We start from the raw sequence: 14,641 nt of genomic DNA, 5'->3' as shown, positions 1-14,641 counted from the left end.
TTGTGAGTAATACAACAGTTGGATGCTATATTACTATGACAGGAGGACAACAGCTGCAGGTGAAGTTCTAATTAATTTTTTTTTAACAAGAGGTGGTATGAGCCTGCATGGCCATTAATTCAGTCTAGTCTCATTTATCATCCTTATGAGATGATGATTAGTCAGTCCATCAATGCCTCAGATAAGATATATTGCAGACAGAAATGACAGAAGACAGTTAACAAAAATATTAAAATATTTAGAACAAAAAGTATATATCTTACCTAAAACCTGACCTTTTTTGGGAGGTACTGTGTCAGCTGGATAGTTCGGCAGTGGTAACTACTGTAAGTACATTTATTTAAGTACAGTACTACAGTTTTGATGTACTTGTACTTTAGTTGGAGAGTACTTCCATTTCATTCTTCTTCTACTCCACTACATTTAGATGTTTTATTATGTGTCTTATTATTTATCTTCATACTGATATTTTAATCAATAACATTCAAAACAAAAAGTTTTTCCACAAAGTTTTTGTGGAAGAAAAAAAAGTTTGCGCCCACGTAAACTATGCGTGATGACATCATCCGCATGCTCGCTCCCTGCCTTGTTGTGGCGTGCCCTTCCTCCGCACCACCCGTCCCTCCGTGCTGCCGCTGGAGTTAGCAAGGAAGTGGAGGCAGGTCTATCTGTCGTGACAGCCCGCTCTCACAAACTTTTCCCTGTCTAGGTCGTGCCTGACAGACGGAGAGAGTGTTTTATCTGTCTTTTCGATGCATGGGAGTGCCCTGGGAGCGGTGAAGGGAGAAGGTAGGTCTCGCTGCCGCTCTGCCGCCTCTCTTGCCGTCCGTTAGTCGGTCAGAGCTTTCAGTTCAGCCCCGGCCCGACTACCGCAGTGCTGCCGACAGAAGTGAAAAAACGGGAAGTGTAGGCCTGGGTAACTTTGTTAGCTACCAAACGCGACGTGAATTCAACCGGCCTTTATGTTAGTGTGACTTCGGCTGTGTGAACCGATGATTTCTGACTGTGTTAGACGAGTGCCAGCGGTGCTGCGGCCACGGTGTGTCATACACTGGTGACTTCATACCTCTGTGTGTGTGTCTGCGTGTGTTTTAGAAAAGGCATGCTGCGTGTGGAAATTATAAAAAAATATCAGTATTACGCTTGCGTTATAAAACAGGGCGGTCAGTGTACATAGCATACCCATAGACCTACGCTTATGTAACATCTAGCTAAATGAATGACATTTCTGTCGGCCAAGTATGCCCAGGTTTTCAAACCAATACCAGTTATCACGAAAACAGGTGTAGCTAACGCTAGTGCTATGTATCACCTCCATCTAGTTTATTAGGCCGGGTATGTCAGAGGCAAGTTCCATCTTGTCAACAAATCAGGCTCCATGTGTACACAGGATTAGTGTGTCATGTCATGTCTAAAGGCTAAAGCATGTCAAAGCATAAACAGGTTGGCATGGGTTGTTTTAGCCAATACACACACATATATATATATATATATATATATATATATATATATATGTATACATACACACAGTACAATACACACATGACAGGGTGCCAAGAGTGTTTCTAGCTCTGGTGTGGTTTAAGAGCAACACATGTGGTTCTGGCATCTTTTTCCATGAACACATCTTTAGCCTCCTTCATCCTCCAGTGCAGCAGGAGCAGCAGCAGCCTAGATGTAGTTTTACCCGCCCCTGTGTGTTTTTGTAACTCTGCCACATCAGGATGAGATGCTGAGTCTTCAGGCCATGCTAATCTGATATCATAGCCAGCCCACTGACTCCCACCCAGCTGCCAACTCAGAGCCATGGCAACGTTGGACCCCAAGGCTGGACTGGACTGAACTGGACAGTAGTCATGATGAGCTTGGGTTGAGGATGGTGGTGTTTGCCTGAAGGTCAAGTGATGAAATGAACAGAATCACATGCCTTCATAACTATGGTCTTTAAGGGAAAGAGAACATTGTACTTGCCTGCCACCTTTTCATTCATATTGTGACAAATAATCAGTGCAGCAATAAATGATGTGCAGTCTCTTGACTTACTTTAACAATACACTGGCAACATAACAGGTCAGTCCTTAATTGGAGGGTTGGTAGTTGTCCCAGGCTCCCATTGTCCACGTGTCCTTAAGCAAAACACTGACCCCCCAATTGCCCCAGATCAATGTGTATTGGGTAATGTAATCCGCCCTTAAACATCACACTGTGCTAAAAAAGATATAGCCTAAATTAAACTTTGCTTAACCTTTAATAAAAAATGTTTTTCTTCCCATTAAATCTTCAGTCTGTCTCTCTTGCAAAACATAAATGAACTTGGATCAATAATGTCAAAATACAGCAGCTAAATTATTCCCACATAGAAAACACTGTTACATTATACGGGCAGGGTGTCTCTGCAGGGAAAGTGTTCTTACATGCAGCCTTAATGATGAGACTGGTTAATTACAGCGTTCTCTGAAGAAATGTCTATGATCAGGCAGTTTGTACCTTAGTAACTGGCAGTTTTCTTGTAATATTGGGACTGATCAGGTTTAATTAATTGTTGAAGCCCAAATACGGTTAATTGCCTGCCCGTTTCCCTTTGTTGTGGTATTTTGCCATTGTATAGGTTTGATTTCCCCCTCATAATGATGTGTTGTAGGTAAGCGTTTGAATATTGCAGTATTAGCTGTATCATGATACTGTTATTACTGAGGTGATTGTACCACTATGATTAATGCTATGATGACATATTTTGTAAATATGTCAGTGGTAGAATAAGTAGTTAAGCTTGTTTATTCGTTCTGTCTTTATATCCTATTAGTCTTTGATGTGTCCCACTTGTAGCTTACCTGCAATGGCCTAGATTTCCCTTGGGGACATCATCTTTCATCTACACTAATCGAATCCCCTTTGAATTTGAACAAATTCTTCAATGCCTGCTGGCCAGAACTATAACAGGTGCCTGCTGGCGTCAGTCTGGCTCTCTCAGTTTACATGCAATTTTCACCTCACTTCAGTCGCTCCCCATCACTGTCCGTATATCTGTGCTGAGTCTGCTGTATGTTGAGCGTATAGCCGTGCTTAGCTTGGCAGCAAGTGAAGGATTGTACATACACTGTGCCTGCTGCAGCTGAAATGGGTTTTGGTTATGATTAATGGCCCCTTCATAGCGTTCTTTAGCTTGATGTGTGTGTTGTGAATCATCGCACAGACGTTGAGGGACAAAAAAAAACAGAAAAATGTCACTGTTAGTGCCACTGTTAGCCAATGCAGCTTCCATGCTAAAACAGCAGAGCCTGTGTTTTCCTCAGAGGGAAAGGTGTTGCAGGGTATTTGTTGCAGAAAGTGTTCATGTGCTGAGTTGAATCCGCGGCCTGGAAGCCGTGTTGCCAAGGGACACTTTAAGTTTTATTCTATTTGAGCGCAGCCAAGGCCTTAGCATGTTGTTTCTGCTACACCTGCATTTAAACAGGTATGTAACCAAGTGGGAAAAGCTCCGCTTGCATGTCATAATCAAAATATTTATCACAAATATATTTGTCAGTACTTTTTAGTCCCTGACTGGTGATATTTTAGAGGAGGCCACAGGGAAGATGGAAGAAAACCAGAACAGGGCAGAGGAGTGAGGGAATGTCAGGAGCATAAAATAACGACAGAGGAGGAAGACAAAGCCAAGGAAAATGGAAAGAATAAGAGAAACACAAAGAAAGTAAAGGTCTTTGCAGCTCTCCCCTTGGGTGCAGTGAGAGAGCCAGCTGGACGTACATGTGAGAAGGAGGAGAAAAAGCCGGGGAGGCGGATGAAGAAAGCAGATAGAGATGAGAAGGATTCATTTTTCATCTGAGTAATGGTGCGGTTGCAGACCCACACCTACTACATCTGAAGGCATGTTTTTTTTCAGTGTTTGTGCATTTACAAAGCAACACAGAAAAGAAAAAATGATGGCATAAGAAATAAACAAAAAAACAAAATGACGAGCAGAGGCTCTGTGGGATTAGATAACACAGTCAAAAGCAGACACAGACACGATGGGAAATACCTCAACAAGATGCAGAAAATAAGAATCACTGTTGTTGCAATGAAAATGAACTGAATGATGAATGATAGTAAGATAATAAATAGTAAGCAGGAGAGTTTGTATATTTGTTGTAGCATATGCTAATGTGTGTTTGAAGAGTGTGGAGTTCAGTGAATTGTGTATTTTAATTTATTTTTATTGTATTTAACCAGAACAATATTAAAATGAAGATGGTGACAGATTTCACTGTGCCACGATAAATACTATCAAACTATTATTTAAAACATTTCCAGAATAAGTAATTTATTACTTTTGTATATACATTCTCTAAAAATGGGAATGAGAAACATTTTCACCATTCTTATTTTCACAAATAAAGTAATGTACAGTATACATATGTTTTAAGGCTCATTTAACTATTAAATGTTCAGAGTTTGTTGTTGTCCTGCCTGAGAAGTCTTTGCCAACACTGATACATGAATGAAAAGATAATATTAACTAGGGCTGCAACTTCTGTAATTTGTTGATACTTGTTCATTACTTAAATAATTACTTAAATGGCAAAAATAATAATAAAAGAGCTCTAACTATGAACTGAAATTATTCAAATATGTTTCTTTAATCATCCCTACTATTACTAATGATAAGAAGAAGGAGGAGGAGGAGAAGAAGAACAATATACACTGTCAATTTACATTGTATAATTTTTGAAACTTGATGTTTCTTTATCATCAAGTTATCAAAGCCTTTTTTTTTAAAGATATTTTTAGTAAGAGAGAAACTAAGACTTGGTTGCAGGTTTGTCTGCTGTTCATTCATAATATCAAATAAAAAAACTACAGAATGTAACCATCATTTTCCCTTCTCTCCACTCATCACTGGCCTTCGTCTGCTCACTGATGTAGCTCACTGCTCACTCACTGCAGTTCTTTATAATGCTGTCACGGTGTCAAAGCTGAGACCGAGTAGCTTTACAATTCAAGCAGCTTGAGGTGTTTTTTTTTTGGCTCTATTCGATTACAACCTCTCCCCTGCTGCTGCTTTCTTTTTAGCACTCTTGTCTCTCTGACCATGAAAACCAGCAAGTGCTCGTGTCCTCGATGTCTGTCAAACAGAAAAAAGGCTGGAATATCAGACTCTCTTTAACCTGTGGCAGTTTTCTGAAGGAATGACAAACAGCCATGACTACTCGCTGTTGCGTAGCTACATAATTGTGTGTCCTCGCCCACACACACAAATGCTGGCCAAGAATAATAATACTCCTCCACTTCCTGCCTGAGGAATCAATGCTAACACTGACATATTTTTTTATAAACACACAAACACATCATGTGTTATCATCTATTAACATGTATCAGTTAGCATGTGCTCGTCCCGAGCTGATGGTCGACTCGTTTGTGAAGCTGGCTGCAGATCAAAGAATAATGAACATGCTTTAAGCCTAATGCTGCCTGCTTCAGTGTGTGTGTGTGTGTGTGTGTGTGTGTGTGTGTGTGTGTGTGTGTGTGTGTGTGTGTGTGTGTGTGTGTGTGTGTGTTTACTGAGCATGAGTGTGTCAGCATGAGTTTAGAGATGGCAGTGAGAGCCTCGGGAACTCCAAGCTGTCGGCTGCCTCTGTTCTCCACTACACACACACCAAAATATTTACAGCCTCGACTCCACTGTTACCTTTTGTCAGATGAACAAACTGGGCAGAAAGCGGTGATGGATTGCTTGGCTTTAGACTGGGCTGAAAATGAAGGGAGTGATGCCAGGTACTGACAGATGGAACCATATTAGGCCCTGCCATTCACTGTGGATCATTTCGGTGATTCACTGGACTGAAGATTTCAGGTTCCTTTTTAAAAGTGTAGTAACATCACACTGATGTAGGCTTATTAACGTGCTATAACTTCTTTACCATTCTGCACAACCATTTGGAGAGTTTCTTGTTCAGCTGAACAGCCTGGCATGAAGTCAGTCATGCTGTTTGGATGTTTCATCTGTTTTTGTGTGTGTGTGTGTGTGTGTGTGTGTGTGTGTGTGTGTGTGTGTGTTGTCGGCCCCTCTGCAGACAGTGCTGGTGGTCCTGACTGTTCGGCAGGATGAGTGAGGCGGAGAGCCAGTTCTACAGCGTTCAGGTGGGAGACTCCACCTTCACTGTACTCAAGCGCTACCAGCAGCTCCGCGCCATCGGCTCGGGGGCCCAAGGCATCGTCTGGTGAGAGGCTGTGCTTTTATTAGCATGTTGGTGATTGTGTCACCAGCCCAGTGTTGTTAATATCCTGATGTCCTCCTAATTACATAAACAGTTGTTGTAAAGTAAACCTAAGCCCTGCTAGTGGTGTGCACGTTGGCTCACGGGGACACTTATATGTTATTAATCTTATCAGAAACACTTGTGCTTTTCTTACTATGACAAGTCAAAATGTCTGCTGTGAAAAAGGCCTCCATGTTTCTTCATGCATCATTGCATTAAATGGAAATATTCTAGATATCTTGTTTGTCTTTTTATTCAATTGTTTGGCGGCCTGCTAGCAGGGCTATAGACTGAAGTCTTCTTTATGTTGATTCCTGTTCTTTGGGCATTTGATGACCTGCTCTTTTTGCTTTGTGCAGCCCCTTTTAGTGTGTAAAGTGAGGGGAGAAAAAATCTCTTGCGCCTCTCTTACTTGTTTTGAAAGATAAATGAAATGAAGAGACAGGTGTCTCGCTTTTTTTCTCGTCAAGTTGATGTTAAGTCAGACAGCTTTGCTCTGGAGGATGCATTTATGTTCTTGTAATCTTTGTCTCCGTCTCTTCCCTCCTCCATACTATGTGTGACCAGCTCTGCTCTAGATACAGACCTTGGTATCCCGGTGGCAGTGAAAAAGCTGTGTCGGCCCTTCCAGAACCAGACTCATGCTAAGCGTGCCTACAGGGAGCTGGTGCTGCTCAAATGTGTCAACCACAAAAATGTAAGGATTTAAAGGATTTTTTTAGTCTGTCTTAATAGAAACTACTAGTCAGAAACTACTAGTCAGATGCACATACTAACCCTAACCCAAAAATAAAAGAGAGATTTAGCCTCAGTTAAAGTTTTCAATGTATTTTTATCCCTCATCACTTAAAGCCTATTGAAAGCGCATAAGGACCCTTATTGGATGATCATTATGAACAGGAGGAGCGATTACAGAAAGCAAAAACTGTTTCAGTGTTCATGTGAGCACCTGACTATTACTTTAAGACAGACTTCTATGTTGTCAAACTATCCTTTAATATCAGCTTAATATCGCTTTCCTACCTTCTGGAATATGAGCTGTATGTTTGATACAGATGTTTAAAGTGCTGTATTATAACATAAAGCTGTTTTTATTTTATAAGTTATGCAGTTAGAAACTGCTGGCAGTCAAATTAAAATATAGTTTATATCCTCACATATTCTCATGTATTGTTTCAGAAGAAACTTCAGAGTTGAAAATGATATTCCTCCCTCTTTTATATAACTGGTTTGATTTACAGTAAGACTGGAATATGTCTGGCAGCCGAAGACTTTAATTGTGTGTTGAGAATTAAAAATATTGAAATAATATACAAACCTGAGAAAAAGAGAGGGTTAGCTCACTGCAATATGAATGTAATTTCTTGCTCAGAGTGAGAGAACCCACCCAAACCCACTTAGTGCTCTGCCCTCAGTTGGCTAGCTCTCCACAGTGAAGGGGATGTAGATGGGAGAGTAACAGAGTGGACTAATGGTCTGTCTCTCTGCTTGCAGATCATCCGTCTGATCAATGTGTTCACGCCTCAGAAGTCCCTGGAGGAATTCCAGGACCTGTGAGTGGCAGTGGAGTGTTTTTGGCTGCAACAATCTACTCTGTGCTTTCTGTAGGATTCAGACATTTTAGCATTTTCCTCCATACTACTAGCATCCCTCATTTACCTGTCAACCTCTTTTATTGCACTGTGTTGCTTTTATCTGTTCTCTCTGCTTTAATTGATTCTTTGTGTTTGTCATTGTTCCTTTATGAACTCCTCTACTACCTTTTCTGCATCTCCTATTTGTATCTCTTGTCTACCATTCTGCCATTTTGTTTATCCCTACTTTATTTTAATTCGCTTTTAGGTATCTGGTGATGGAGTTGATGGATGCCAGCCTATGCCAGGTGATCCACATGGACCTGGACCATGAGAGGATGTCCTATCTACTCTACCAGATCCTCTGTGGCATCAGGCACTTGCACTCTGCTGGCATCATCCACAGGGTAACGGGACAAGGAATAATTGTGCTGTGGGCTAAATGAGTTGATAAGGCAGACCACAATGTTTCTACACACATCTTAAAGAGTAACTTGATATCAGGCCGAACGTCAGAGTTTCATTGCTCTCTCTGTTTGTTACGTCACTGCTTGGTGCAGTCAGAAGCCATCTCTGTTGCACCTGTAACCACGCCCAACAATGATGTCACAGTGTACTGGCACACCTTGTAGTACACGTCTACATCACTACTGTAAGGAGAGGTGTTACACCACCATTTTCAGCTGGTGTTAATTTACTCATTAATTAGCCATTTAATCAAGTATTCAGTCTTAAATATTTATTACTACGTGAAAAAGAAAATCTGAAAAGAAAAGGATAATTTATTTTATTCTAAAGTTGCAGTGTTAACTTTGGAAGAATGTGGAGGTCGTTAACCCTTTTGGTCCAATTGATTTAAATGCAACAACTTTTTCCATAATAACTGGCATCCGTGCTAATCTGTCTCCAGCTACCATCTCTATAGAAATAACTACCTCAAGGGTAATGTTGTGTGCATATGTTTCTCTAGATTTATAGATTTTCTCTCCCTTCAGGACCTGAAGCCCAGTAACATTGTGGTGAAGTCAGATTGCACTCTAAAGATCTTGGACTTTGGCCTGGCTCGGACAGCCTGCACCAACTTTATGATGACCCCGTATGTGGTGACCAGATACTACCGCGCCCCAGAGGTCATACTGGGCATGAAGTATAAGGAGAACGGTAAGGACAACCAAACACCAGTCTTACAACGGTAGATTTAAAGATGTTGCCGTGAGCCAAGAGGGATAAATGAAGACCACGTAGTCATACAACTGTTGGTTCCCCAGTACAATTATTTTTCAATTTGGCATCAACAGCTGTGGTTGAAGTGGAACTCTTCATGTTCTTGTTGAGACAACTGTTCACCTTTCTGACACTGTTATAATGATAATATTTTTTTCCCCTGTCCAATGCTCCATGAGAAAAAATACAGTAGCTGCTGATACAGTATAACAAAGAGCCCTCATTATTGGTTGTTACTGGTTCATCATACATTAATTTGAATCTTACATACTGTATATGTCAGCTAGTATGCGAAAAAACATATTACAGAACATAATGCAGAGGAAAGCATGAGGTAATTAAGAAACAGTGTCATCATTACATAGTTTGTCTATAACAGACTTGATTGTTTACTGAGCAGCAAGAAGCATCACAGCTGAACGGGTGGTGCAGGCAAGAATAATAGGTTCACTTGTAAAAACCTTATGCACAGTCACCAGGCTCTTGCTGGTTATTAGGAATCTAAGCACCACAGGCGCTGGAACCTTCTTGGAGTGCTTTGGATTATTATTATTACTATGATTATTGATATTATTATTAATAAATATCCGCTAAAGAGTCTTGGTCTCAGAAACCACAAGACCTACAGCAACCAAACTTGGCAGACGGGTTCTACAACTCACCCACTACTCAGTCATAAAAACTACATCAACTGGCCTCATTGTGGCCTTATAATAACAACTTTCACATTTTGACCATTTGATTTTCTGCCATTTTGAACTATTCCTGAAACCTGTGAAAGTTTTCACAGCTTTCAACTTTGATTCAATTGGTTCAAGCTTTTGTAACCAAATTTGGTGCACGTGCTCAGATGCATATATGTCAAACAGTGTGCTTGGACCCTGCTTATTGTTGCTAGATTCAATATTTGTTCATTTGCTATTGACGATGACAATGAATGTCCTTACCATGCCACTGCTCTGCTGCAGTGGAACTGTTGTCAGTTGGCTACATAATGGCTGAAATCATCTCTCACAAAATTGTCTTTCCTGGAAAAGACTATACTTCTTTGTTTATCCCCTTTTTAGTTGCTTTCTATAAGTGGAGGCAGAAGACCCTCAGGGGACATAGATGTTTTAAAAAAAAAAAAAAAATCTGGAATAGTTTATGTAGTTCATTAGAACATAAAACAGTGAGAGAAAAAAAGGATAAGAAACAGTAGTTTGATTAATAGGTTTACATAGTTACTTCACTGCCAAGAGCATACTCCAGAGAGAGCCTTGCAAGTCTACAATAAGTCCATTGAGATAAAGTTCCTGCTGAAGGGATACCTAAAGCCAGTTTGTGCTACAAATCAGCACATTTTTATAATGTGTCATTTGTCTACAAAACACAGTCAAGTTGTTCATATCTTTTAGAAACTAGCTTAACTACAAGGTGATGCATGAAACCGGAAACATCACATGGTAGGATTACAAACAATAAGTAGTCAAAAGACTTTTAAAGTATTTTGCCCAGACAAGAGTGTAACTACCCTGTTAGAGCAGCCACAATGAATAGTGTAACCTGCCCAGGTTTAAATTTATGATTCATGCATTGTGTTTATAGACTTGATGTAAAGTGGTCTATACCTTCGGAGACGTTACCGGAGCAGAGAAACCTTTCAGCTTCAGAGAAACTGAAATAGAGGGAAGAGAGAAGTTAATGGCTGTTTGCTACATATACACGCTCTAAAGCAAACAGTCCACTCAGAGAGAGAGAGAGAGAATGAGAAACTACATCTGCTAAGCGCACACTCAGGGAAAGTGAGGGAGAGTGCAACAGCTGTGTAAACTGATAAGCCGAGCTGCAGAGGCGAGGAGAAAGGCCTGGAAGGCTATGTCTGGTTCCCAAGCCAGAGAGAGAAAAGAAAGCCAGCCTGAAGATGAATATGATGAAAGCATCGGGCCATAGCAGAGCTAGAGGATGGACCAAAATAACGAGAGCTAGTGTTCTGCATTTCAATGTTTGTCATTCAAATTTAAACCATGGAGCATGTTGTTCATCTGTGCAGCCTCCACATGTCACTTTACTGTATATTTAGTGTGCATTCTATTATGTGGTTGATGTTATGTGATCATTATTTAATATCTTTTCTGTGTGTGTTTGCGTGTGTGTTCTCTGTTCCCAGTGGACATCTGGTCAGTGGGGTGTATCATGGGAGAGATGGTAAAGGGCAGCGTCATCTTCCAGGGCACCGACCGTATCCTTTGCCGCCTTCACGTCTCTGTGCCCCTAGTCCCACTTCTTACATCTTTCACCCACCATCAAACCTCCATTTAGCACAAAGTGCTTGACAATTTTCTTGTCATATAGTTCCCTGTTATGCCCTCTAAACATAACCTGTTGAACAGGACCACTCAAGATTTCCAGCACACCCCAATTTAAACAGAGCGCTTCTTGTGTTTCCTGCCCTCCTCAATGATAATGAATCTGTGGAGTTGTATTTCAGATGATTTTAATCCCCTTAATTGATAGAGGGAATCAAATTGAAGCAATTCAAATCATTACCATTTATATTGGTCGTTTCTCTGTTTCTAATGGGTTTGGTCTTCACTCACCAGCTCCTTTCAGTGGCACTGTCCTTACACCTGAGTAGCTGAGAATGGATGCAGGGCGCAGTGCGATTCTAGGATAGATTGCCTTTCATCAGGGAAGTAATTTCCTTTTACTGCAATTGTGAGTCAGCGAGCCCCCTGAATGTGCATATCTGTATTTTTAGCCATTCTAGTGCTGTGGTTCTAGGAGTGGCAATGTCGGTCGGTCCCGTCTGTCGGTCTACCACTTTGGTCCAGACTGAAATACCTCAGCATCAACTAGATGGATTGGCACAAATTTAGTAGTACACACATCCGCGTTTCCCTCAGGATGAATTGTAATAACTTTGGTGATCCTTCTCATCTAGCACCATTGTCAGGTTTCAGTTTGTCCAATACTTTAGTTTATGACCAAATACCTGCAAAGCTAATAACATTCCCATCAGCCTCAGCTGTACTTTTTGTTTTTGTGCTAATTAGCGAATGTTGCCATGCTAACATGCTAAACTAAGATGGTGAACATGGTAAATATCAAACCTGCTAAACATCAGCATGTTTGCATTGTCATTGTGAGGATGTTAGCATGCTGACTTTAGCATTTAGCTCAAAGTACTGCTGTGCCAAAGTGTAACCTCACAGAGCTGCTAGCATGACTGTAGTCTTGATTTGCTCTTTTCATGTTGTGCAAAGTGGATACATATCATGTATGTGTCTCTTGATTCTGTGCCTTATCAAATGTCCCTCTCATTTGCCCACATATGTACACACCCATAATGCAGCTGAATTTTCCATAACTAGCGTGTTGTCCAGACATCGACCAGTGGAATAAGGTAATTGAGGTTCTGGGCACGCCCAGTCTGGAGTTTATGAACCGACTGATGGAGACCGTGAGGAACTATGTGATGAACAAGCCGCAGTATCCTGGCGTTAGCTTCGCCGAGCTTTTCCCAGACTGGGCCTTTCCTTCTGACTCAGAACATGACAAACTGAAGAGTAAGAATTTTGGACACTAAAGTACATTTGTTTAACTTAACTTTAAATGAATATAGTGCAGTACATAGATACGTACAGTACATAGATACTTCACAAAATCTCTTAAATCTCTCCATAATGTATAGATTCATAAAGACAGTAAAGACATTCATCTGCAGTATATTGATGTAACGAGACATTTCCCAACAAAATATCAGGGACACAGAAGCTGAAAACTGGACCCCTTATACAAGTAGTTCAGAGAATGACCATGCAGGTCAAAAGTTTTTCTGCCCTAATCTGTGGCATTTAGACTTAGAGAACACATCACCGAAACAAGAGAACAAATCTTGACATTCCCAGAGATGTTACCCAACAATGCGAGGGGAAGTAATCAGTTCTCATGAAAATGAAGTGATGCCTTTTTCCATAGTAACACTGCCCTGCCTCTGTTGCCATAACAGCGGGTCAAGCACGGGACCTGCTGTCCAAAATGCTGGTCATTGATCCTGAAAGCCGCATCTCCGTAGAAGAAGCCCTCAATCACCCGTACATTCACGTGTGGTACGACCCTGCAGAGGCAGATGCGGTGAGGAGAGCAGTGGAGGTTCACTTTATCGATGCAGTGAGTCTGTGTGACCTTGCATTTATATGTATTTCTCTTTGTTTCACAGCCTCCTCCGCAGATTTCAGACAAGCAGCTGGAAGAGAGAGAGCACTCCATTGAGCAATGGAAAGGTAGGACACACTGCCCTCTAGGGAAATTTATCAGCAGTGCAGGTTAACCTCACATTTCAGCAATGACATTTTGATTAAAGTTACAAAAAATACACTGATAACTATTACATACAAATGCACACAAATATCTCTTTTCCTTTGTCACTCGTAAAAACTTCCGGGAAGTTTTATTGTGAAAAATCGGCCATATGTACATCTTTCACTGCCCAGCCAGCGTCCAAAAATGTAAGTTTAGGGACACTAATAAGGACCAATTAACAGCAATTTATGACATTTATAAAAACTGATGTCAATACAAATGTAGTTACAAACAAATTCATGATTTTGAATTTCCTGTACCTTTAAGGCTACATTCTGAATACACAATGACTGCACCTAACGTTTTTCTGTTTTTCTACAGAACTCATTTATGAAGAGGTGATTGACTGGGAAGAGAGGAACAAGAATGGGCTGATGAAAGAAGATTGCTCAGGTATGAACATGCACCATCTCCATTCTTCATCTGCAGTATTTCTAAATATTATTCTTATATGTGCAACCTAAACTTTGTATCTCCTGGTCCTCTCCATTGTGTGTGTTATATATCAGATGTGGTGTCAGGTTCAGCCTCCCAGTCCTCATCGGCCAACGACATCTCGTCCATGTCCACGGAGCAAACCTTGGCCTCGGACACAGACAGCAGCAGCATTGACACACTGACGGGACCGCTGGACGAGAGTCAGTGAACACAGTCCATGGCCACATGTCTCTGCCTGCCTGCCTCAGTTCACCCCTTCCATTTACAATATCCAAATATCAATCAACCATTGCCTTCCTTTCTTCTCTTTACTCCCTCATCCCCCCATTTCTTGTCGTTTTTTCTGTTTCTCTTCTTTCCTCTTTAACCTCAGTGAGAATAGGTCTATTTTTCTATTTTCTTTCTGTGTGTGATATGGCAGATCTTGTTCATCCTCTTCAACTTCAGACTTTGTTTTACCTCGAGGTAAAAGCTATCTATTCTTTCTGTTGGGTCAAAGGTTTATCTTTCTCTTCTTTGTGGATATTGTTTGACTTGATCAAGTATATATGATGTATGCATCCATTTTGATTTTCAGGTTACCAGGAGTAGGTGGGGGATCATAGTTTGTTCTGTACACCTGTATTTTAATAGTTTTATTTTTTTAGCGAATATTAAGTTGAGACCAGACGTTATTGTCATCAAATTAGAGCAGACCCGCACTGAACATAGACCACAGCTGCCAGCTGCTCTCATGCATGTTATGCCAATATGAACAAAAGCTTACCGATCGCACCAACCATCTGATGTCCATCTGATGATCAAACACTCATGCAGAGTTTG

General features: G+C 40.9%; 1 protein-coding gene across 2 annotated transcripts; it reads left to right on the top strand.

The window, feature by feature from the left end:
• Positions 1-667: 667 nt before the first annotated feature.
• On the top strand, positions 668-14,234 carry mapk9 (mitogen-activated protein kinase 9). 2 transcript variants are annotated; one of them, XM_070912970.1, is made up of 12 exons: positions 668-789; positions 6,054-6,200; positions 6,807-6,936; positions 7,734-7,792; positions 8,082-8,220; positions 8,809-8,974; positions 11,187-11,258; positions 12,403-12,585; positions 13,029-13,153; positions 13,239-13,302; positions 13,703-13,774; positions 13,891-14,234. In XM_070912970.1, the coding sequence occupies exons 2-12, from the start codon at positions 6,085-6,087 to the stop codon at positions 14,025-14,027; spliced, it is 1,263 nt and encodes a 420-aa protein (XP_070769071.1). In that variant the 5' UTR covers positions 668-789; positions 6,054-6,084; the 3' UTR covers positions 14,028-14,234. The 2 variants fall into 2 exon arrangements, with proteins under 2 accessions (XP_070769071.1, XP_070769070.1); XM_070912969.1 differs by having other exon boundaries at positions 13,029-13,189.
• Positions 14,235-14,641: the final 407 nt, after the last annotated feature.

This window comes from Enoplosus armatus, chromosome 10, assembly GCF_043641665.1.
Source record: "Enoplosus armatus isolate fEnoArm2 chromosome 10, fEnoArm2.hap1, whole genome shotgun sequence".
Classification (NCBI taxonomy): Eukaryota; Metazoa; Chordata; class Actinopteri; order Centrarchiformes; family Enoplosidae; genus Enoplosus; species Enoplosus armatus.
Note: the sequence above shows the minus strand (reverse complement) of the source record. Positions and strands in the feature narration are given on the sequence as shown.

Coding starts and splice junctions, on each gene's coding strand:
- mapk9 (XM_070912969.1), top strand. CDS start 6,085: ATGAGTGAGGCGGAGAGCCAGTTCTACAGCGTTCAGGTGGGAGACTCC. Junction 7,793..8,081: donor CTGGAGGAATTCCAGGACCT/GTGAGTGGCAGT, acceptor ATTCGCTTTTAG/GTATCTGGTGATGGAGTTGA. Junction 12,586..13,028: donor AGAACATGACAAACTGAAGA/GTAAGAATTTTG, acceptor TTGCCATAACAG/CGGGTCAAGCACGGGACCTG.